Source organism: Tachysurus vachellii, chromosome 5 (assembly GCF_030014155.1).
Source record: "Tachysurus vachellii isolate PV-2020 chromosome 5, HZAU_Pvac_v1, whole genome shotgun sequence".
NCBI classification, from domain to species: domain Eukaryota; kingdom Metazoa; phylum Chordata; class Actinopteri; order Siluriformes; family Bagridae; genus Tachysurus; species Tachysurus vachellii.
In genome coordinates this window covers 1,884,627-1,909,922 of record NC_083464.1, presented here as the reverse complement: position 1 = coordinate 1,909,922, position 25,296 = coordinate 1,884,627, and the positions used below count along the sequence as shown (strand labels likewise).

The following is a 25,296-nucleotide window of genomic DNA, read 5'->3' as shown; positions in this document are numbered from 1 at the left end:
CCGTACACTCCCTGCAGCATTATTCACTGTAAAAGCTTTTTGCTATAGTGCTTGGATTATTAAGACTCTCATGCTGCCTGGTTTACACACTACTGGACTCTCTAAATGTGTAAATATTTTGGAGTGTTAGAGCTTCTATTAAAGACCAAACTCATGACAACAGTCACGATGAGAGCAGCAGGTTTAAATAGACAGATCATGTCAGTGATGGAAGAATCACTACATTTTTTACACTTCCTCCAGATGTAAAGTATGCAGGTGAGTGTGTGAACAATGGCACTCATAGACATGCCGTCATGGATGAAGCTTGGACGAAGTCGGGAACTGGTGGGAAAATTTATTTAGGTGCTGTGCAAAGTGGCAGTGAAGGCAGCGCAGCAGGAGAGTTGTGAGTCGGTGCAGGGAAATGCCTTCGGTGCTGGAGTGCTGGTGCAGGAGCGGAGTGTCAACCCAAGAGCGGCAGTCAGGTGGCAATCTGGAGAGGCGTCAAATCCTTAGTCCAATGTGTCTGGGGAAACAGGGGACCACTAGTTTGCCTGACAATTCTCAATACTTACCTCTTCCAGCACTGAGCCAGCCTTATCTAGCTCGCCTACTCCCGGAGGGTAAAGAGTTAGTGGCGGCTCCTGATCGGCTTCTCCAGTTTTGATGCACTTTAAGCCTTGCAGCTACACTCTGCAGCGCTGTCCATGGTGCTGAATGCCGCTGTTTCTTCGGAAACACTGAATTCCATGGGGCGAAGAACGCTTTTGTCTAGCTTGTGGGCGAAGTTGTTTGTGCCGCCATCACAATATACATATATATGCGTGTGTGTGTGTGTGTGCATGTGTGTTGACCCCCTGTTGGAATGATTACTCACACTGTCACGTTGTTTTGTGAAAAGACCGTAACGTTTCCACCACGCTGCCTCTCGGCTCTTCCTGTCTCTTTCCCGCAGTACAAGAAGTGCTGTTGACGTTTTGTTTATTGCTCGTCATCCTGAGGACCGCTGAAACATCAGGAGATGTTTAAATATTTCTATTTATTTATCCTGAATGTTGAGCAGTGACATGTTTACTGCAGTTTTACACTTTTAAATATTCATTACAGGAAAATGACAGCAGAACCTGCTGAGCATCAGGAATAACACACATTGTGTGTTGCTGTTACAGGATATGAATCAGTGATCGGGTGGAGTAACGAAGGAGTCACTGACTCCATCCAGAAGATGATGATTTTTCCAAAGCAGCACATCCCTGAGGGTTTTATTCCTCTGAGGGTTTTATTCCTAACAGATTTGCTAATGATTACAGTTGTTTGTTAAGTAAAGAAACACAGATTATAATCCAGAATCCATCCAGGAAGAAGTTACAGTTAAATCTATTAAAGCCACAACTCGTTTGTTTGTAGGACGTTTGTTGATTTATTTATTTCTTCAGTTCTTCGTGTGTTTTGGGCGGTAGCTGCTCTACTCCGTCATCAGTGGGATGATTATGCAGCGGGACTGCACGCACTCCGCTCTGTCTAGTTCATGCTGCTGTTGCTTGCAGGGGAATCGCTTGGCAGGATAACAGACGTGGAGAGAGTGTGTGTGAACCGTGGAGCTTCCTGTCACACATTCCACATGAAAAATATCGGATTTGGAAAGCGTGTTGTGATTTAAAAATCAAAGGGAGACGCAGAGAAAAAGCTGAGAGGAACCGTGAGAGAAGAGAGAGAGGGAGAGAGAGAGAGAGAGAGAGGGAGGGAGAGAAACCAGGACAAATCCAGGCATGATGAAGGAGAAGAGTTTAATAGAGACGGCTAAAATGCAGGGCAACATGATGGTGAGTGATATTACTTACTCATCATTAACTCATCATTAACTCATCATTAACTCATCATTAACTCATCATTAACTCAGCACAGACACAACCACTGCTCATGGGTTTGATTAAAACTACTTTATTGTTTTATTGTTCATTTTTACTTCTTTTCCCCAGGACACGTCTTTACACACCACACTAAGTGAGATGTTGTAATCATGTGATGGACGTGTTGTTTACTCGTCTCTAATATACATGAAGATGTCAAAAGATTTAAACAAAACTTTGTTTAAAACAATCGGGTTTGAACACATAGACAGGTGGAAATGTATTTATTTATTTTTTTATTTTATTTACTTATTTGTTTAATTATTTAATTAATTACATTTTGTTTCGAATCTTTAAAAATGAACTATTAAGGTTATGATATTTAAGCTACTATATACTGGAATAAACTTGTTTATCTGGAATAATTTTTTGTTGATTGTTAGTTAGGTTTTAGTTCCAAAAAAACATAAATCTAAGTGTTATTTACACATCATTAGGATCAAACCGAATATTAGAGTACTCAGTTAATGACTTCCTGAACTGAATCTCTCTTGAGGTATGTGTGTGTGTGTGTGTGTGTGTGTGTGTGTGTGTGTGTGTGTGTGTGTGTGTGTGTGTGTGTGCGTGTCTGTTTGTGTGTGTGTGTGTGTGTTACACTTACACTTGAACTTGAGCTTATTTTTGCTTTAAACAAATCTACAGTGTAGTGACATCTGCACTTATAGCACTTATTCTTCTAGTCTGTTAGTGGTGATGGTGGTGTGTGTTAGTGGTGATGGTGGGGTGTGTTAGTGGAGATGGTGGTGTGTGTTAGTGGTGATGGTGGTGTGTGTTATTGGAGATGGTGGTGTGTGTTAGTAATGATGGTGGTGTGTGTTAGTGGAGATGGTAGTGTGTGTTAGTAAAGATGGTGGTGTGTGTTAGTGGTGATGGTGGTGTGTGTTATTGGAGATGGTGGTGTGTGTTAGTAAAGATGGTGGTGTGTGTTAGTGGAGATGGTGGTGTGTGTTAATGGAGATGGTGGTGTGTGTTAGTGGAGATGGTGGTGTGTGTTAGTGGAGATGGTGGTGTGTGTTAGTGGAGATGGTGGTGTGTGTTAGTGGAGATGGTGGTGTGTGTCAGTGGAGATGGTGGTGTGTGTTAGTGGAGATGGTGATGTGTGTTAGTGGAGATGGTGGTGTGTGTTAGTGGAGATGGTAGTGTGTGTTAGTAAAGATGGTGGTGTGTGTTAGTGGAGATGGTGGTGTGTGTTAATGGAGATGGTGGTGTGTGTTAGTGGAGATGGGGGTGTGTGTTAGTGGAGATGGTGGTGTGTGTTAGTGGAGATGGTGGTGTGTGTTAGTGGAGATGGTGGTGTGTGTTAGTGGAGATGGGGGTGTGTGTTAGTGGAGATGGGGGTGTGTGTTAGTGGAGATGGTGGTGTGTGTTAGTGGAGATGGTGGTGTGTGTTAGTGGAGATGGGGGTGTGTGTTAGTGGAGATGGTGGTGTGTGTTAGTGGAGATGGTGGTGTGTGTTAGTGGAGATGGTAGTGTGTGTTAGTGGAGATGGGGGTGTGTGTTAGTGGAGATGGTGGTGTGTGTTAGTGGAGATGGGGGTGTGTGTTAGTGGAGATGGTGGTGTGTGTTAGTGGAGATGGGGGTGTGTGTTAGTGGAGATGGTGGTGTGTGTTAGTGGAGATGGTAGTGTGTGTTAGTGGAGATGGTGGTGTGTGTTAGTGGAGATGGTAGTGTGTGTTAGTGGAGATGGTGATGTCACAGGACACGTTCTAGGACACACACTAGTTGACTTGCCCGAGAGCTGAAGCCGTATTTTATCACTTCATCACTTTCTCATGTGGGTGATATTGTGTGCTGAGGGAAGGCGTGACCTTTGATTTCACTGGTTTCCATCACTGAAAAAGATGCCATTAAATATTCACCCCCTAAAGGATAGAACACCACATCAATAAGCTGTTCATTTGAAGGTCCGCTGTTGCTATAGAAATGACAACTTATTACAATGAGCACATTAAATCTGAACCAAACTGTGAGGTGCTGTTGTGCAGAATTTGTTAAGACCCTCTGACCAATCAGAATGCAGGACTAGAGACTCAGCTTCAGGACGTGAATGTAAGCTCTGATTGTGAGACTTTTTTAATCATGTCAGCTATTAGCATTATTATTTCTATTGCAGGATGAGAAGATGAAGCAAACACAACTCCTCTGTGTGTGTGTGTGTGTGTGTGTGTGTGTGGCTCTAGTTTTAACCGAAGCAGTGGTGTAATCATCTCTGTCTAATCACACTTGTGTGTGTTGATGAGGAAAGAATGATTCATTTCGTACCTTCAGCTTCTTTAATCCTCGTCTACTTGCTCAGTGAGGCGGCGGCTCGGTGGCTGATTAACTGTAACTGCACACACACAAACACACACACACACACACACATATACATATGGACACATGGACATAGAACATCCTGTACAGGTCATGAACCTGAGCTCCAAAGCGCTGCCCTTTAACCTCATGCTTCCCTCAGTGAAGCTCCTTTTCTCCTCCCGAACCTCATCTACAACCGTTTCTTTACTACTGATTTCACCCGGAGCCTTTTCATTGGCTGAGACACTCTGATGTCATCAGTTTCGCCAGTAACAGGAGGGAAAATGTAGAGGAACTCACTTCCATTAGATAGAAAAGAAAAAAATGCGAAACATATTTTTCATTCTTTTATAAATTGCTGAAATTTCAAATGATCTTAAATCCGACCTGCTATCTCAGATTCTCAGATTACTCTTAAAACCTCTGATATTATCTCACATTTCAGGCTTACGATCTCAAAATTCTGACTTATTCTCATTTTTTACATATACCATGAAAAATCTGGGAGGCTCGGTGTCTTAGTGGTTAGCAAGTTGGTCTCACACCTCCAGGGTTGGGGTTCGATTCCCACCTCCACCTTGTGTGTGTGGAGTTTGCATGTTCTCCCCGTGCCTCGGGGGTTTCCTCCGGGTACTCCGGTTTCCTCCCCCGGTCCAAAGACATGCATGGTAGGTTGATTGGCATCTCTGGAAAATTGTCCGTAGTGTGTGATTGTGTGAGTGAATGAGAGTGTGTGTGTGTGCCCTGTGATGGGTTGGCACTCCGTCCAGGGTGTATCCTGCCTTGATGCCCGATGACGCCTGAGATAGGCACAGGCTCCCCGTGACCTGAGGTAGTTCAGATAAGCGGTATTTTAAAAATGTTTGGAAACATTTTTATCTGAATTCTGAGATAAAGACTTTCAATGTTTTAGACCCAATTGTTTGATAATAAATTCAAGGTTTAAAGAAGTCATGAAGCGGTTGGTTGACATTTTGAAATACAAGTTTAAATCATGAAGCTAATGAACTTAAACTTTGAGAATGTTCATGTTTTGAGATTAAAGATTGATGACATGGTGGAAACAGACTCGCCTCATGTTTCGCAGCTCAGTTCTGTGCTGTAGTAGCTTTAGGACACAAGATGTTAAAGACCTGAGGCAGAAACTCTGTGGATTATTGGACTCACTGTGATTTGTTCACCGCCACTGAGTCCTGGAGCAGGATGTTTGTAGTCAGGCTAAAGACTGATGAGATCAAACCTTTCTGTTCCTTCTTGTGAGAACATTTCGGAGATCCTTCTGTATAGATTTGATTCTTCCTGGCTTGGACTGTGGAGCTGAGGACGTGTTCAGCAGGATGATCTACTAACGGCTGCTCCACCCAATCTAATCACAGCTATTAAAATTTCACCACGTCTAATCAATCTCATGACTCTTATGTGTGATGGATCTTATCTCCATGTTTACACACATCTCTGCACCCAGGTTTATCAATCTGAACAGGAAATGAGCTTCTCAGAGTGAGATACGAGAATCTCTGGACTGTTCAAAGTGTTTTTACTTTCATCCTCTACGTTGTTTCCCGTGCACACGATGAGCTCTTTAAACACAGCGCTGTTATCAGTCGGGGGCTGTTAATGTACTTCTCTGCTGGGTTTAATCGAATCGCTGAATTACTGACAGTTTGTGAATGATTCACTGGAGTTAGTGTTTGGCTGAATCCCAGGTGTTTGTGTTTACATCACCAGCACGTGTTTGATTCACTCATGTCAATGTTTGAATGAATCAGTGGGGTCAGTAGTTGAATCACTGGTGTCAGTTAATGAATGTATCAGTGGTGTCATTGTGTTGGAATGAATCACTGCTATCAGTGTTTAAATGAATCACTTGAGTCAGTGTTGGAATGAATCACTCATGTCAGGGTTTAAAACATTCACTTGTGTCAGTGTTTGAATCACCAGTATCAGAGTTTAGGATCAGTGAATCACTCACACCAGTGTTTAAGTGAATCACTTATCAGTTTTTGATTCAGTCATAACAGTGTTTTATTAAATCAGTCAGGTCAGTATTTGAATCACTGGTGTCAGTGTTAGAACGAATCAACAAAGTCAGTGTTTAAGTGAATCAACAGTGTCAGTGTTTAAATGAATCAATGATGTCAGTGTGTGAATAAATCACTTGTGTCAGTTAATGAATGTATCAGTCGTGTCATTGTGTTGGAATGAATCACTGCTATCAGTGTTTAAATGAATCACTTGAGTCAGTGTTGGAATGAATCACTCATGTCAGTGTTTAAAACATTCACTTGTGTCAGTGTTTGAATCACTAGTATCAGTGTTTACGATCAATGAATCACTCACACCAGTGTTTAAGTGAATCACTCATATCTCACTCAGTTTTTGATTCAGTCGTAACAGTGTTTTATTAAATCAGTCGGGTCAGTATTTGAATCTCGGGTGTCAGTGTTTAAATAAATCACTTATATCAGTGTTTGATTCAGTCATGTCAGTGTTTGACTGAATCACCCGTTACAGTGTTTGTCCGTAATCTCTGAGCTCAGTGTTGCCTGTCGCTGTGTCCGATGCTGTTAGAGTCAGAATCAGGAGGCAGATGGTAAACAGTTGGAGATGTTCCTCACTCACATTTAGCTGAAAGATTTGAAGTGAAGTCTGGAAACAGAAACATTCCCCCTGAGTCAATGTGCTGCCGCGTTCAGAGATGAATCACGTGATGCGAAGCTGCTAGACGTGAGAGATTGATGTACAGGTGAGTAACACAGCTAATATCACTGAAATAGTATTAAATTCTGAGAATAATCCTGTTAAAGTTTTATACCAGTAGATCCAAGGAAACCATCATTCTGTCCATAAATTAGTCTAATCTTTATCTGTGATGTTGCTTAGCAACCAAAGCACACTACATTGTGAATTGTTTTTTTTTGGATATTATTAATAATAAATGGAATTACTTCTGGACCACTGTAAGCCATTGAAAGTGTGTGTGTGTGTGTGTGTGTGTGTGTGTGTGTGTGTGTGTTTAATAGTAATGCTTTATTATATGATGATTTCCAAGAACATCTCTGATACACAACACGTATAACAATATGTCGTGCAGACGAAATGATGTGTAGCAGGTTTTCCTTCTTATAATGAGATCCAGACTCACAGTTCCATTCTGAACCATGATGAAAATTCACCAATGGGACGACAGCAAACTCACAGGACAGCTACGGTCCCTGTAATGCTAATGCTAATGCTAATGAAAAGAATCTTCTTTTTAGTTCAATGTAAACAAAGTTTGTGTTCAGAGTTGATTTCCTGTTTCCTGCAGACTGATGCGAGTAGAATGTTACACGTGTGTGAAAGTGATCTTTAATCACAGCACAATGGCTCAATAATCTGCTACACACATTACTGGGATCTCATACGGTGTGACGAACAGGACGAGATATGGAGCTGCTTTATTTAATCACACTCAGGTGAAGTGCAGAGAGCAAGTGCACAAAAATGACTGGGATTTATAGTGACCTTTAAACATGCCACTGTTTCTCAGAACAGGTTAGGAGTGTGTGTGTGTGTGTATGTGTGTGTGTGTGTGTGTGTGTGTTTTAGTAGACCTCGGAGTATTCATCATACCTTATTTTCCTTTCAGTGACTGCACAGGATTCGAAGTGATACATGAGACTAAAGCAATGTGACCCGAACGTGTCGTTTTGCGTACAATTATGTTTTGTAGTCAAATCTCTGCAGCCGCCGTTGCCTGTTAGCGTGTCAGCGTGCGCTGGTAGTGCAAGGAACTTAATATACAACAAATACACAACATTTATTTGGTCGTGTTTTCCACAATCAGACGTCTCAGTGCTCCAAACCCCTGAGGTGTGGAAGCTCTGCTGTGTCAGAACCTTGATACAGGCTTTAATGTCACCTACAACAGTAGTTCAGCTGTTTCAGGGTCAGTGTCACTGGTTATTTTGGTGTTGGTTAGTTTGACTGGTTAGATTCTAGTTTGATTGATATTTTTTTCGTTTGATTGCTTAATGTGTGGTTCGTTTGATCAGATAGATTGCACTTTTATTGGTTAGTTTGTATTTTGATTAATTAGTTTGGTTGGTTACTTCCTTCTCCATGTGGGTTTCCTCCACTTCCAAAACTCATGGTAGTAGGTAGATGTGTGTGTGAATTTATGTATGGAGATTCAATGTGAGCCTGACTTTGTTATTTATTGGGAGTATTTTATTTATTTATTTATTTATTTATTTATTGATTTATTTATTTATTTAACTTCTATCTGTTTATGTGACTGACTATGAGCTGAATATTGCTCCGATTCAAGGCTCAGCACTATCGCTTCCTCTCTCTCTCTCTTTCTCTCTCTCTCTTTCTCTCTCGCCCTTGCTCTGTCTCTCTCTCTCTCTCTCTCTCTCTCTCTCTCTCTCTTTCTCTCTCTCTCTCTCTGTCTCTCTCTCTTTCTCTCTCTCTCTCTTTCTCTCTCTCTCGCTCTGTCTCTCGCTCTTGCTCTGTCTCTCTCTCTCACTCTCTCTCTCTCTCTCTCTGTCTCTCGCTCTTGCTCTGTCTTTCTCTCTCTCTCTGTCTCTCTCTCCCTCTCTCTCTCTCTTTTTCTCCAGTCAGAAGTAATTAATCACGTTAAAGCAGGCCTGCAGGGTTTCAGGTGAAATGAGTTTAGAGCATGTCTTTATGCCTCTGCATGTCCACAGCAGTTTAGTGAAGCTGCTGCATAATAAATGATAAAAACACTGTTAGCGACGCGTGTGGTCAGAGAACTCCTGAGCTAGCTTTATCATTAACATTCTGCCCGTGCAGCTTTTCAACTGTGATCGAAACACTGACAGCCGGTTTTTAAGCCTCAGACACAGTCATCCTCTCAGCAGGAGGATGAGCTGCAGATAACTGCTGTGTGCTCACGAGGAGACATTGTGACTGCTAGCACCGTTACGATGGTATTTAATAGCAGGGACAGTGATAGGGGTTAGATGTTATTCCACCATCGAAATGCATAAATCAATGGAGGTGAAGATTAAAAAAAAGATTATATTACTGTATAAGTTACAAAGCCAAAAGAAAACAATTTCATAAGTGTTTTTTTTTTCTTAAATAGATATTGTGAATGTGACTTTATTGTAAAATCTCATACACTTTATTATATCAGGATTTATCTAATGTTTAAAGCAGAAAGAAAGAGTGACTGTGAGGGGAAGTGAAAGTAAAAGTGAGGTCTGATCATACAGTGTGACACGATAACATAATAATAACTAACGCAACTCAGCTTGAAGTCAAATGTCACCCAGAGAAATATCATAGAAGAACGACTTCCTGTATTTAGAATCCTGTTCCTGATCGGTGGTGATGAAGTTCACACCAGTTCTGGTTGTAATCTCGCTCAGTGTATGGTTTAGAGTATTTATGTTCACACTGGGAGAACTGGTTTCAGATCAGGTTTTAAGCTGGTAATTGGTGTGTCATGTTCCAGCAGATCTTCCAGTAAGAGAATGAACTTGGATAGACAGCTAACTGTCTGCTCAGGAGATAACAAGCTTTCTGCCATAGACAAGGCCTCACGATTATTTGAACTGGGAGCTTAACTTACCAATTAGTGAGCGAGAGACGGCGCTGGAGCCGAAATGACGTCCGTGTGGAGCGTTAATGACGAGCTTCCTCATTTCCCTCAGCCGTGCTCATTAAGGCTACGTTATCATACACAGAGCTCTGCCACTTAGCTGTAGTGTAATTATGGTTTATAGCCTGATCCCTGAGCTAAGGATGATAACTCAGGACACGTGGAAATGTAGTGTAACTGCTTCAGATCAGAATCCAACCAAGTGATTGGACCAGAGAGGAGATTAAACTCTTCTCCAGGGCATTACAGCTTTTGGTCTTACTCCACTTATCTCCAACATCTATCTACCTGTCTGTCTGTCTGTCTGTCTGTCTGTATCTATCTATCTATCTATCTATCTATCTATCTATCTATCTATCTATCTATCTATCTATCTATCTATCTATCTAACATCTGTCTGTCTGTCTGTCTGTCTGTGTCTATCTATCTATCTATCTATCTATCTATCTATCTATCTATCTATCTATCTATCTATCTATCTAACATCTGTCTGTCTGTCTGTGTCTATCTATCTATCTATCTATCTATCTATCTATCTATCTATCTATCTATCTATCTATCTATCTATCTATCTAACTGTCTGCATGTCTGTCTGTCTGTCTGTCTGTATTCCTCTCTGTCTCTTTGTATGCCTGACTGTCTGTCAGTCTGTGTCTCTGTCTGCCTGTGCATCTGTCTGTCTGTATGCCTGTATTCCTCTCTGTCTGTCTGTCTGTCTGTATGCCTGACCATCTGTCTGTGTTACTGTTTGTCTGTCTGTCTGCCTGTGCATCTGTCTGCCTGACTAACTGTCTGTATACCTAACCGTCTGTCTGTGTTACTGTGTGTGTGTGTGTTTGTGTGTGTTCCTATACAGTTGTGTGTTTTAGTGTTAGTTGTGTAAAAATGAGTCTCTACAGATTTCTTCCTGTTTTTTTGTAATTACCTGACAGTGGAGTCACAGCTCTCTTTAGTGTCCTGTGTGTTTGTGTATTTCTTGTATGTCACACTTGTCTCACTACGCTCCAGTACTGTTTTGTGTTGTAACATGATCCTAAAAACCACAATTTGCTCGTATTCCTCGAACTATACAGTGGAACGACAATAAACCCACTTGACTTTGCTTAAACAAGAACAACACAATCAGCAGACAGATAATGCAGACATTCTGTAGCCCAACAATATAACAAAAGACCTAAAAGTAAACATTAACATAAACAACTACTACTAATAAATGTTTGTTAGCAGTACGGTCATGGTTTTGGAATTAACATCAACAGAATGTAAAAGAAAAAGATCTCGATGATCTTCTCAGTTAAAAACATGTGTTAGGCTTTAAAACAGCTTGATGCAGCAGGATTTTACATGATAAACAGTGAATGTGATACATTTCTGTAAAACCTTTATCTGACTAACCATTTGAGCAGATGTTTGGTTCAGTGGATTAACCATGTCATGTCTGATTAGGGATGAATTCTTGCTAATGTGAAGGAGTTAAACACTTTATCAGAGTTTCCCTAAACATCCGAACACAGCCTTGTGTTTTGTTAGAACTCATTTACTTTAGAAATGAAACTAACAAACTGTCACACCAGGAGGAGGGAACAGAAGTGAGGCGACGTCCTCCATGGACAACCACGAAGTGAAGCGGCGTCGCCCACCAGAACAGGTGCGGTGCCGCAGGACACCAGAAAAAAGGGCAAAACAGGGATAGTGACATCCTCTGCAGAACAGAAGTAAGGCGAAGTAAGGCGTCCTCTGTTGGAAACCAGAAAGTGGAGCGGCGTCCCTTACCGGATAAAATGTGGCGTGATGTCACCGAAAAAAAGGAAAAAGTCCAGGGGGAAAATATGGTCCCAATAAGCCGGTCCAGGCTGGAAGCTGTCCTGCTGGGTCCAAGTTTGTGCGGAATCATTCTGTCACACCGGGAGGAGGAAGACAGACCCGTACGCAGGATAGCTTCAAATAAATAGTTTAATAACTTAAATACATGAAACAGGAACATGGACGAAACTACATAGGACAAAGGACGAGGGTACACTGACTATGACACGGTTAAATAGACATGACAATGAACACATAGGGAACAGGTGTGCAGAAACGGGGAGGAGTAAACAAAGGTGGGGCAGCACACGTGAGACGGGACGTAAACAGAAGCACACGGCCAAAAGTCCTGAACCGTAACACAAACATCACTCTGTGCTTCCATTGTGTAATGTTTCTGAGAAATGCTTTTTAGTTAAAGACTCCAGCCATAAACATGGCCACATGGTGAGTTCCTCAACAACATCAAGTTACTATGATTCTAGGGAACAAAAAGGATTTGAAAACATCATAATAAATAATAATTAAAAAATAAAACGCCAAAGCTGGAGGATGCAAAAAAATCTGGAACATATGTAAAGAACAGACGTGTGCTGAAAGAATCCTACATGAAACACTGGCAGACAATGAGGAAAACATTTAAAATCTTTTCTTTGTCCTATAATTTGAGCTCAGCTCGCTGTAACACAGACTCAACACACTCAACACACTCAGAGGAGAGCACTAACACACAGTCTACACTATGAGCTGGAGTAAGCATGATCTTACTCTCACTCACTCACTCACTCATCTTCTACCGCTTATCTACCTCGGGTCACGGGGAGCCTGTGCGTCATCTCAGGCGTCATCGGTACACCCTGGACGGAGTGCCAACCCATCACAGGGCACACACACACTCTCATTCACTCACACACACACACTACAGCCAATTTTCCAGAGATGCCAATCAACCTACCATGCATGTCTTTGGACCGGGGGAGGAAACCGGAGTACCCGGAGGAAACCCCCGAGGCACGGGGAGAACATGCAAACTCCACACACACAAGGTGGAGGTGGGAATTGAACCCCCAACCCTAGAGGTGTGAGGCGAACATAAGCATGATCTTACTACCTTAAATGTCATGTACAGAACATATGCAAGATTTTATTTATATTTTGGAATATATTGACTATAAAAGGCCATGGCTTGATCAAATTAGATTCAAAGGTCAGAATCACCTGGAGAAAGAGGAAAGAAAATAAAACAATGTCTCAGTTATGACGGGAACGCTGTATTGACGTGGTTGTAACCTTTGTCTTCCCAACACAGGCAGATCGTTTGATATTCAACTCTGGCTTTTCTTGGCATTTTGCAATCTCTCGTTAACCTTCAGCTGGCATTCAGATTCCGCCGGTTCTATCCCGAGACCTTGATTATCCATCTGTGTGTGTTTTTCAGTCCTGATAGGAGCGCACCCAGGGATCTGCCATATTTCTTCAGCTTTCCTTTTCACTCATCTTCATTTCCAGCATGTTCATTTCCTCTTTTCTTCTGTCTCTGAATCCACGTCCTTCAGGAGGGATGCTGAGCCTCGGCCCGTCTCTCGCCGGGGAGCTCGATATCTGTGTGGACTTTTGATGAGGAACTCTGAGTTTACTCACACAGACTGATGGTTTAAAGGAAGCGTTTCAGCTCGTGGTACCTCAAAGATTCAGCAGAGAATCCTAGCTGTGCTTTTATGCAGATACTTCAAGTGTCCGTGGTAACCGCCTGTGTTTATACAGCCTGCAAAAAAAAAAAAAAAACGTGAAATTCTTTTTTTTTTCTAAAAATGGAGGCCTTTGAGGGAGGGGTTTAGTATCAGAAATGTACTTTCAGGCAATTTATAGTTCCATTTCATGTTATTACATCATGGCAGCTATAACACATAGAAGTGTAAACTCCTCTGTCCTGAAGATCTCAGGAAAGTTACAGCTTTACTTCTGACTGACACAAAGAGCAGATACTCTAGACTCCTTCAATTAAGGTTTCTTTCACGTCACTGTGAACAAGCTGTTGCTATAGAAACAATAACGATAACGCATTAGAATGTGCACATGATGTGCAGCTGCACTACTGTCCAAGCTGCTGTTATGATTCGATAGAACTTGGAAATTTATCAGACCTAAAGTTCAGCTGTCTAACAGCATGTCTGTCAGGACTCTGTGGACTTTGGCCACGTGCATTTGTTTATGTTTTGTGTCACGTGTCTGCCCCGCCCTTGTCTCTTTCTCCCCGCCTCCGGTTCCTCATGTGTTTAATTGTGTTGAGTATTTAGCCGTGCCGCGTTGCCTATGGCGGCGCAGAATCCTTGTCCTTTTACGTCGTCTGGTCATGTCATGTTTTGTCGAGTCTTTGTCCCTGTTTCATGTTTTTTAGTTAATAAATTCAGTTTCTTTTACACTATACTGCATTCGGGTCTGTTTATATCCCCGCGTCCCCCTGACAGATACATAAAGCTGAACTCTGTCTTCTTTTCTATTTAAATGAACGAATGTTTTCTGGATAAAAATATTTAAAGAAGCAAATAGAGAAATGTCTCAGGAGAAAAGACTCCTGAGACAAGTAAAGAGAAAAGTAGGATTTGTGTCAGTCACTAAATGTGTTGAGGAGGGAAAGTGTGTGAGCTCAGAGTGATGTACTGTTCAGAGTCTATGGCCATACTCACACAACTCATTTAGAAACATGAGCTTGTTTCTGTAAGGTGGAAAATCACAGAGCCTCAGAGCACAAACGTCTTTACGTTCCAGCACTAGGAGACGACACACAAACAGAAGTGGGAAGTGATTCGTCATTCACTCAGGGCCTTTTTACCCCTGGTCACTTCATGTGTTGTCTCTGGGCCTTTTTACCCCTGGTCACTTCACGTGTTTTCTCTGGGCCTTTTTACCCCTGGTCACTTCATGTGTTTTCTCTGGGCCTTTTTACTCCTGGTCACTTCATGTGTTTTCTCTGGGCCTTTTTACCCCTGGTCACTTCATGTGTTGTCTCTGGGCCTTTTTACCCCTGGTCACTTCATGTGTTTTCTCTGGGCCTTTTTACCCCTGGTCACTTCACGTGTTGTCTCTGATCCGATAGCTGTCTGATTTGTTAAAACTGTTCCATTTACATTAGGCCACATAAATGCGTCTTGGCGAATCGGATATTGATCCGATCTTTCTACTCCCGCCCGAAATGCTAATATATTTTACCTCATTTCCGGGGTAATTGAAATGGAACACATGCGGTTGCTACAAAAAACAGCATTTACTGTTTGCTGCATTTTTGATTCTCATTTCTCTATTCTCATTTTCACCTGCGAGTGACGTACTTCCTGTTTGGGAGGAGTATAGCGCTGATGTATGTGGCTTGAACAAACACATTCATTTACACCTGTCCAGTTTCATCTGAAACACGTCCCAGACCACCTCCTGAAGGGGTTTGTACTGTCGGATTTATATCCGTCTCCAAAACGTTTCGGAGGGCATTTAGACCTGGTCTTTTTACCATCGGGTAGATATCTGATCACAGAAAACACATGAAGTGACCAGGGGTAAAAAGCCCTTCAGTTTAACACAGATGATTTTACATGTGACATGTCTGAGTCTTTTCAGAGTAATGTAGCAAAAAATGATGGGTTTTAAAAAGGAACAGTAGTGATTAGTGGTGAGTTTTAAAGGATCTGTGGTGATTAGTGGTGGATTTTAAATGAACAGTAGTGATTATTGATGGGTTTTAAAGGAACAGTAGTGATTAGTGATGGGGTTTTAAAGAAACAGTAGTGATTAGTGATGGGGTTTTAAAGGAACAGTAGTGATTAGTGATTTATTGTTGCCTTTACACTCTGGTGGTGAGTCGAGTAAACCTGCTTTCTCAACTTGAATAACCAGCAGCTCCGGTGTATATTTTAGAGTCTTAGGACTTTTAAAACTTTATTGCGTCTCCATAAACCTGACCTGGTCCAAAGAGCAACTCCTGCCCTCAGTCTCCTCAGGTGTCTACACACTGATTCAGGATGTTCACCTTCCCTTTTTAAAAACCATCTTCACCTCTTCATTTGTTCTGGATCTCCATGTAGAGATGCTGCACAGTGTGTGGGTTTTACAGACTGTAATATTATTTATTTAATATAAAATGTATAACCATTTTAATATTAGGAAAAGTGATGTTAATTTATCTAGTGGAGGTTTTATTATAAATCTGGGACTTTGGAAGAAACCTGTCATGTTTGTGAAGCACTGGAGCCTCAATGTCAGTCAGATTTAAAAACCCTTTTGCTTTATTGTGCATAGAATTTATTAACGTGTTAAAAATCTCCTAGAAACGTAACTCAGCTTTATAATAAATCACTCGCTGTTTGAGGAAAATAATCAGCAGAGTGGTTATAAGAGTATCTCTGCTTCATCACAACACCCTGCTGCTGAGCTTTTGGGGAGCTGTTGTGCAGAAAAACAGTACCATTAAAAAAAAAAAGAAAAAACCTTAAATACTTGCTTTCTCGACCTCATGTTCGTCTTGTTGGCTAATGGAAACACAGCATGCAGCTAATCCCAAAACTCATCTAGGTCTTTGAGCCAAACACTGAGCTGGATAACGGAACATACTGGAGTCTGAAGGAGGAAAAAATCTCCACTGGATGAATTCATCATACATATCAAAATAAAAAAGGTTGCTGTGTTGCATTTCCTGTCCTCTGGGGCTATAATCATATGAACAGAAAGCTGACCCTAGATCTGAGCTATAATAAATGTGAGCCCAGGGGTCCAAACTGGCCACCGATTTATTAGACACTTTCAGGGAAGCTTTTTATAGGACGAGTTTTAGGTAAAGGACACACCTTTGTGTGTGTGTGTGTGTGTGTGTGTGTGTGTGTGTAGCCACTGATTTACCTCTCTGTCAGGAATGATTCTCTCTTTTCATGTTCATCCACAAATCAAATTGGTCTGCAGATGATTCAGTAGGACAACAGCTCCACCTGTGAATAAATTGCTCCTGCCTTCCAGACGCAGCTCCAGCAACCTGCTGACATTTTATTCAGCACTTGATAGACACAGAAAAACTCTTCTGACTGACGGATACAATCTAAATTTAAACATGGTTTGATGGTGCACTTGCAAAGAAAAGACAAATTTCAGCTTGTCTCTAGCCAGGATGCTCTGAAAGGTCAGCGTGCCTCTTCATCAAACATCAGAGCTCAACGTGACCTCCACTCCAGCTGTGCTTAAAGTTCACCACTAACCAGCAACCAGCTCGCCTCCTCCTGTGTTCCTCATACACACCAGAACATTCTCGCTTCATCACCCTGACACAGCTGGTCAGCAGACACCAGGCTAACTCTCGGAATGCTGATGATGTGGGTGTGAAGTTGATGTTCTTGCTGTAACTCATGATGATCGAAGGCAGGGATGCACCTCTGTAAGCTCAGACTAATCAGAGAACAGGTATCGATGTCCGTAACAGGAAACCTGGAAAACCATCGAGGGTCAAAACCACAAGATACACAGGACAGGAAAAACAACAGGAATCTCAAACTTAATGGTTGGAAAATCAGTAGAACAGATTCTGATACTGTTAAAACCTGATACTGATTCTATTGTGTACAAAATCAATTCACACTCAGAGAGAGAGAGAGAGAGAGAGAGAGAGAGAGAGAGAGAGAGAGAGAGAGAGAGAGAGAGAGAGAGAGAGAGAGAGAGAGAGAGAAAGAGAGAGACAGAGAGAGAGAGAGAGAGAGAGAGAGAGAGAGACAGAGAGAAAGAGAGAGAGAGAGTGAGAGAGGGTGAGAGAGAGAAAGAGAGAGAGACAGAGAGAGAGAGAGAGAGAGAGAGAGAGAGAGAGAGAAAGCGAGAGAGAAAGAGAGAGAGAGAGAGAGAGACAGCGAGAGAGAGAGAGAGAGAGAAAGAGAGAGAGAGAGAGAGAGAGAGAGAGAGAGAAATGTTTTCTGTTTTAGAAAATAAATGCTGATTAAGACAGAGAATGTCATGTTCTACATGTTTACTATAGACAGGGGGCAGTAGAGAGAGACATCTCAACTTCTTAAACACATCTCCAAACTAGTGAGAAATGCAAACACAACTTTTTTTCTGAACTTCATAAAGCTGGAGATTGAAACATACAATAAAAGTTCATCATGTGTTGAAGATAAAAGAGGCTTAGTTACAGTTATAAGACCCACAACAAGAGGGAGGAGTCACACACACACACACACATACAAACACACACAGACATACACACACATACACACAAACACACATACACACACACACACACATACACACACATACACACAAACACACATACATATACACACACACACACACACACACACACACACTCATTCTCTTTTTTCTCTGTGCAGGTTTCCTTGTCATTATAAATGCTTTGGCAATACATGTACATTTTTCATGCCAATAAAGCTCATTTAAATTTAATTGAAATGGCACTAAAACACACATACACTCACTAACAAACACCCACACACACCCACACACACACTCATGCATGCACTCAGAGAAGAGCTCACTTTTTTCTCAGTTACTTTAATTTCTAGGACACGTGCCACTTCTGCATCAGTGAAACTGTTGGATTTCAAACTCAGCTACATCACTGAAGATTAAATATAATATACTGTGTTGGATGTGAACTCAGTGTGAACTCCATCGTATCAGACTGGTTAATAGCATCGTGTGGTTAGGATCACGTCATGTTTTACAGATCAGAAGCACAAGACAGGACCAGACGTATGCAGACGTGCGAACTGCGAAGAACTGCGAAGCATAATCACATGGAGTGATACAGATAAATTAGTGACTCTGGCTAAGCTGGAGCCAGATGCACCATGTGTCTAGCATGTTATGTGTAATGACACAATGCTACATGCTATAGCATCATTCATTCAACCCATGAGCTACGTAATGAAATTAGAAAACAATTCCAAAACCACATTTGCAGCAAACTTTAGTAAATCTGTCAAATCTGCAGCTGAGCTAATTTTATCAGCTGTGCTAGTTACCATGCTAATCATTCACAGTTTTTATAACAGTTACATTTACAGCATGTGACACTAGGTTACAGACTTAAGATACCATGAGTCTAAAACACACTCTCTCACTCACTCACTCATCTTCTACCACTTATCCGAACTACCTCGGGTCACGGGGAGCCTGTGCCTATCTCAGGCGTCATTGGGCATCAAGGCAGGATACACCCTGGACGGAGTGCCAACCCATCACAGGGCACACACACACACACACACTCTCATTCACTCACACAATCACACACACACACTCTCTCATTCACTCACGCAATCACACACTACGGACAATTTTCCAGAGATGCCAATCAACCTACCATGCATGTCTTTGGACCGGGGAGGAAACCGGAGTACCCGGAGGAAACCCCCGAGGCACGGGGAGAACATGCAAGAATTTTGCATTTCACTCTATGGGAATCGAACCTGTGTTGCTGTGGTGCTAAAACACTGTTTAAAGATATTATATATATATATATATATATATATATATATATATATATATATATATATATATATATCATGAAGAAGTAGATCTTCACTTGTTCTTTGAAGATATCCAGTGACTCAGCTGTCCGGACCTCTAGGGGAAGTTCATTCCACCACCTTGGTGCCAGAACAGAAAAGAGTCTTGTAGTAAACTTACCTCTTACCCTGAGAGATGGTGGGACCAGTGGAGCAGTGCTGTAGATCTGAGGGAGCGAGGTGCAGTGTGAGGAGTGATGAGGGCTTTGAGGTAAGAGGGAGATGGTCCGTTTTTGGCTTTGTAGGCCAGCATCAGTGTTTAAACCTGATGTGTTCAGCTACAGGAGCCAGTGGAGGAACACAGCAGTGTGGTGGTGTGGAGAACTTAGGTAGGTTGAAAACAAGTCACACATCTGCATTATGGATCATTTACAGAGGATGAATTGTGTTCAAGAGACTGAACAAGTACCTGAGCAGCCTTTGTGGACAAAAATGGACAAATCCTTCAAATGACGTGCAGTAGAGAAGAAACCGACATGAGCGAGTCACATTAGCAACATATGAGGAAAAGGACAGTTGATTGCCCATAACAGCATTATTAAAGCTAGCCAGCATTGTTAGATTTTTAATCATGACTTAACACTTATCCAAGAATGCTTAGTTAGCCAACATCAGCAAGCTTAGCTATTTAGAGCTAGTTAAAGCAAGTTATAGCTAATTAAAGCTAATTAGGTTCAAACACCGGTCTGATCTTCATATCCCATCCTGAGAACTGAATAAACTACTGGATATTTTACGAGTCTGGTCCTAGTTCGTTTTGTGATTAGCAACAATCCTGCATGACTACACATCTTCATTTGAGCGTGTGCTTATAAATATCAGAGTGGGAAAATATAGAGATTTCCTGAGGCGTGTTTGGTGTTCAGTCTCAGGACAGAAAGTGGACATTGCAGACATGAGGCACTGAGACACGACTATTAGAGCTAATAGAGTTTGATGAGGCTCATTAGCTCGTTCCGTAGGCTATATCGCACAGTGGCACTATTTTTTCGATGGCAAATTGGTTTTGCTAATGGTGATCTCTAACGCAGGGCTAATGTGGTGGTCCGAGCCCTGGTTATGAATTCAAATGAAAAAGCAAAAAGAGAAACATGGCCCACAGTCGAGAATAATAGACTTCCTGAATTGCGCTCTAAAGGTTTTATGGCTGGTGTATTGCAGCACCTGATGAGGAAACATTTGCACAGAGCGCTCTCGAGCCTCGCAGGTTATTATTCTTCTCCGAACCGAAGGTGTGATTGTTTAGTTCATTTATTTCACTCATGCTGGAACCAGATACAGGAAAAATCTTTAGAAAAAAGACCATCGTTCTAAAGGATTTAGGCAAAGATAGCAACAAATTCAGAATGTAGAATGAGCTTTATCATAGGTAACAATGTGTGTGTGTGTGTGTGTAGAGAAACTATTCTTCTCACTTAGGGCTGCATTCATTCATTCATTCATTCATCTTCTACCACTTATCCGAACTACCTCGGGTCACGGGGATCCTGTGCCTATCTCAGGCGTCATCGGGCATCAAGGCAGGATACACCCTGGACGGAGTGCCAACCCATCACAGGGCACACACACACACACATTCTCATTCACTCACGCACTCACACACTATGGACAATTTTCCAGAGATGCCAATCAACCTGCCATGCATGTATTTGGACCGGGGGAGGAAACCGGAGTACCCAGAGGAAACGCCTGAGGCACGGGGAGAACATGCAAACTCCACACACACAAGGTGGAGGCGGGAATCGAACCCCCAACCCTGGAGGTATGAGGCGAACATGCTAACCACTAAACCACCGTGCCGGGCTGCATTCAGTGTCAGAATAAATCATTAGCTCCAGTTAGAACTCTAATGGAACATGTGGTAGCATCAAATCTGGCTGCATTGCTGATTGGTTTGGAGAAGTTCTCTCTCAGATGTTCTTCTACCTCCAGATACCTGACTGTTCTGCAGCGAGGTTTCTCTGTTGCTCTTAGTAGAGCTTTTCATAACAGAATGCAGGTTCTTCAGATTATTAATGTGATTCAGGTGTAGGATTAAATTGTTTACCTGCAGAAGAGAGTTCAGGAAGGTGAATGTTAGGTTCCTTATGATGTTTGTGGGATGTTTAATGGTTCTGTTGTCGTTTTCATCCCTCTTTTCTACCTGTGAGAGAGAAACAAGTCACAGAACCCTCATGAGATCTAGATGTAATCCATTTTTGTAGATTTTTATGTTTATTTGTAGGAATATGGATTACACAGCTTATCAAAACGTATTCACCGTAAAAGCTTAATATTTCCTCAGAGAAAGTTCCTCATATTCAGATCTGGATTAAGCTTCTTAAGATTCTCCGCATCCAGAAGAGTTAAATCTCCTGTGTGAAGGTCTCACTTTGATGGTTTGCAGGTTTGTCTTCAGCAGAAGCAGTGAAGCATTCATGTCCACATTCTGTTGGAAGGTTAAAGGTTCAGTTTTAATGTTTTAAAAAGCCTCTCATTTCTATCTAACCCTAACCCCAACCCCAACCCTAACCCTAACCCTAACCCTAACCCTAATCCTAACTTTGATAGGATCCTTAAGAAAGGAACAAGCCAGAGAACCGTTATGGGTTCAAGAGTAATTATTTTTTTTTAATGAGAATGGATTAGAGATCAATAAGGTCAATACGGGGCTTTCAGGTCAACTGTCTTTATTTCTTACAAGATTCTCCACATTCATATGATTCAAATCTCCTGTGTGGTCTTCACACCTCCAAGACTTCTAGATGTTTGTGGAGTAGAAGTAAATGATGCACTTTATTTTTTCAGACAGTACGTGTACCTGACCGGTGGGACGTTTGAGACAGTTAAGTGTAAATTTGAGGTGTAATTCTACATTCTACAGAAAGGTCACTTTCAGAAGCTGTGGAGATCTTTGGGTTGTCCATATTAGGAAGGATGCAGGTTTACCATGAACTCCAAGAAGACTTCTGGATGAACATGTATTTGATATCATGTAACACTGGGATTTCTACTTTATTTCTGCAGAGCTGAAAATCAAAGCAGTGTTTTAGTGTTAGTGCAGTTTGTTCTCTCAGAGTGTGGTGGTGGTCCTGAGGAGCTCACACTTCATTAAAACCTAACAAAGCAGGATATCAGCTGCATCGCTGCAGTTTAAAAATCAAACGCTTCTTCTTCCCTCCCTCCCACACACACATACACACACACACAGAGGACTGGAGTGAAGCTGAAGTAATCTCCGAGCAGCTGTGTGTGAACCCTCTCCATGTTCTCTCAGAGGCCACTGAGACAACTAGGCTTTAATCCAGTAGAGACATGTCTCTCATCACAATGTCCCTCATCTCTGTGGAGCTCAGTGAGCAGGAGGAGAAGGTGCTGTTTCTCTCCATCATCCCTCTCAGGAGCCCAGCAGTTGAGAAAACATTTGGCTCTCCTTCTCTGTGGGGAAATCAGACTCTCTTGGAGTGATGTTCCATGTTCCTCATCATTTATCCTCCTTCCCTTTTCCCCTTTACAGAGAAAGTTTAATTTGAGATGTTTTCTTTTGTCTCACCTTCAAAGGCTTGTATCAAATTAAGATCTTTCTTCAGAACAGAGAGCAACATTTCATGTCATTTATGAGAATTTTTAACTCAGAGCATTTTTATGAGAACGATACACCTGAAAACTCTGTTCTGCTTATTCAGATGAAGCAGCTTCTTCAGCAGCTTCTTCAGATTGTGCCAGGTTCATCCAGGTGATCTGCTCAAACCTTGATCATGTGCTCCAGTAGAAACCAGAGAATGGATATTTAGCATTTGGAAAGCATTAAGATTAAGATTAAGGTTATTATGATTAAGGTTACGGTTATTATGAGTCTGAGTGTATCATCTTATACACCATTATGTCTCAGAGGGGCAGATGTGAGGGGCAGATGTGAACCTTCCCTTTAAATCACTTTAAATCTCTGCACTGATGATAGTTTTTTTGATGTCAGTCACAGTTTGCTGACACATTGAACATCTGTACAGGTGAATCCTCTGTGTGAGTAATGCAGGGTGTCAGTCATCCTGCTCCGTGCTACAGGACTCAGTTATCTCCACCCTCAGGCCTTCAGCTGGTCAGATATCTCAGCTCATCAGTGGAGATGCTCGAGCACACAGGCTGCAAGGGGTTTCTGAATTAAAGGGGGATTGTGTTTGCTTTTCATGGACTGAGCTCTTCTCTAGCTCCTGAGTGGCACAGCGGAAAAGATAAGTGTTTCTCCTATCATCTGGAGATCATGAGGGGAAATACAAGCAGAAGTCAATACAGCAAATCAACTCTCTGGGTGGGAGGGGCAAACTCTCTGTCTTCTGTCAATCACAATGACACTAGTCAATCATGATAGAGAAGAACATCAGTTTCTTCTGTGTGTGTGTGTAGCTGCAGGAGTAAACAGGTGAGTTCCTGGGGTTCTCCTCTTGCTCTCTGTGAGCACACACTCACTCACACACACTCACACACAGCAAAATCCATAAATGTTTAAAAGCTGCTTTAAAAAAGTGTCAGGAATAAATCATCTACCCCCTACAGCCCCCGGGGTAGATTTTAAACTTATCACTGGACAGCTAACCTGTGTGGTCAGTGCAGCACAGCACTGTTCAGATCTCTGTTCTGATTGGTCAGAGAAGAGAAGAGAAGAGAAGAGAAGAGAAGAAAAGAAAAGAGAAGAAAAAGAGAAGAGAAGAAGGAGAAAAAGAGAAGAGAAGAAGACAAGAGAAGAGAAGAGAAGAGAAGTAAAGTAGAAGAAAAAGAGAAAGTCAAATAAAGAAAAGACAGAATACTTAGAATTAAAGAAGAAAATACAGGAACTTAGAGAAATAAAAAGAAAAGAAAGAGTAAAACTAAGAACAGGAACTGAACTGATGAATGGATATTAATATTTTCATTATTTATTGTATGATATAATATAATAGTGTAATATTAAATGTAACTGGACATTGATTAAAATATTTTGTATTTTATATAAGAATATCATATATAATTTTATTAAAAAGTGATTACTTGCAAGTTTATTTTTTCCGCTAAATCTCATTAATAACAGCCTCAGTCGTGTGGGGGGGTGTAGTTATAGTGAGATGTGTAGTTATAGTGAGATGTGTAGTTATAGTGAGATGTGTAGTTATAGTGAGATGTGTAGTTATAGTGAGATGTGTAGTTATAGTGAGGTGTGTAGTTATAGTGAGATGTGTAGTTATAGTGAGATGTGTAGTTATAGTGAGGTGTGTAGTTATAGTGAGGTGTGTAGTTATAGTGAGATGTGTAGTTATAGTGAGATGTGTAGTTATAGTGAGATGTGTAGTTATAGTGAGATGTGTAGTTATAGTGAGGTGTGTAGTTATAGTGAGATGTGTAGTTATAGTGAGATGTGTAGTTATAGTGAGGTGTGTAGTTATAGTGAGGTGTGTAGTTATAGTGAGATGTGTAGTTATAGTGAGATGTGTAGTTATAGTGAGATGTGTAGAGATGTGTAGTTATAGTGAGATGTGTAGTTATAGTGAGATGTGTAGTTATCGTGAGGTGTGTAGTTATAGTGAGATGTGTAGTTATAGTGAGATGTGTAGAGATGTGTAGTTATAGTGAGATGTGTAGTTATAGTGAGGTGTGTAGTTATAGTGAGATGTGTAGTTATAGTGAGATGTGTAGTTATAGTGAGATGTGTAGTTATAGTGAGGTGTGTAGTTATAGTGAGATGTGTAGTTATAGTGAGATGTGTAGTTATAGTGAGATGTGTAGTTATAGTGAGATGTGTAGAGATGTGTAGTTATAGTGAGGTGTGTAGAGATGTGTAGTTATAGTGAGGTGTGTAGAGATGTGTAGTTATAGTTGGATGTGTAGTTATAGTGAGATGTGTAGAGATGTGTAGTTATAGTGAGATGTGTAGAGATGTGTAGTTATAGTGAGATGTGTAGTTATAGTGAGATGTGTAGATATAGTGAGGTGTGTAGTTATAGTGAGATGTGTAGAGATGTGTAGTTATAGTTGGATGTGTAGTTATAGTGAGATGTGTAGAGATGTGTAGTTATAGTGAGATGTGTAGAGATGTGTAGTTATAGTGAGATGTGTAGTTATAGTGAGATGTGTAGTTATAGTTGGATGTGTAGTTATAGTGAGATGTGTAGTTATAGTGAGATGTGTA

General features: G+C 41.4%; 1 protein-coding gene across 1 annotated transcript in view; it reads left to right on the top strand.

Moving 5' to 3' along the window:
• The first annotated feature begins 1,665 nt into the window (after positions 1-1,665).
• The window catches only part of LOC132845498 (dipeptidyl aminopeptidase-like protein 6), a 184,562-nt gene continuing 160,931 nt past the window's right edge, over positions 1,666-25,296 (top strand). Inside the window, exon 1 of the mRNA XM_060869505.1 lies at positions 1,666-1,805. Within this exon, the coding sequence (XP_060725488.1) occupies positions 1,752-1,805 (54 nt within the window). The 5' untranslated portion in view covers positions 1,666-1,751. The remainder of the gene's footprint in view (positions 1,806-25,296) is intronic.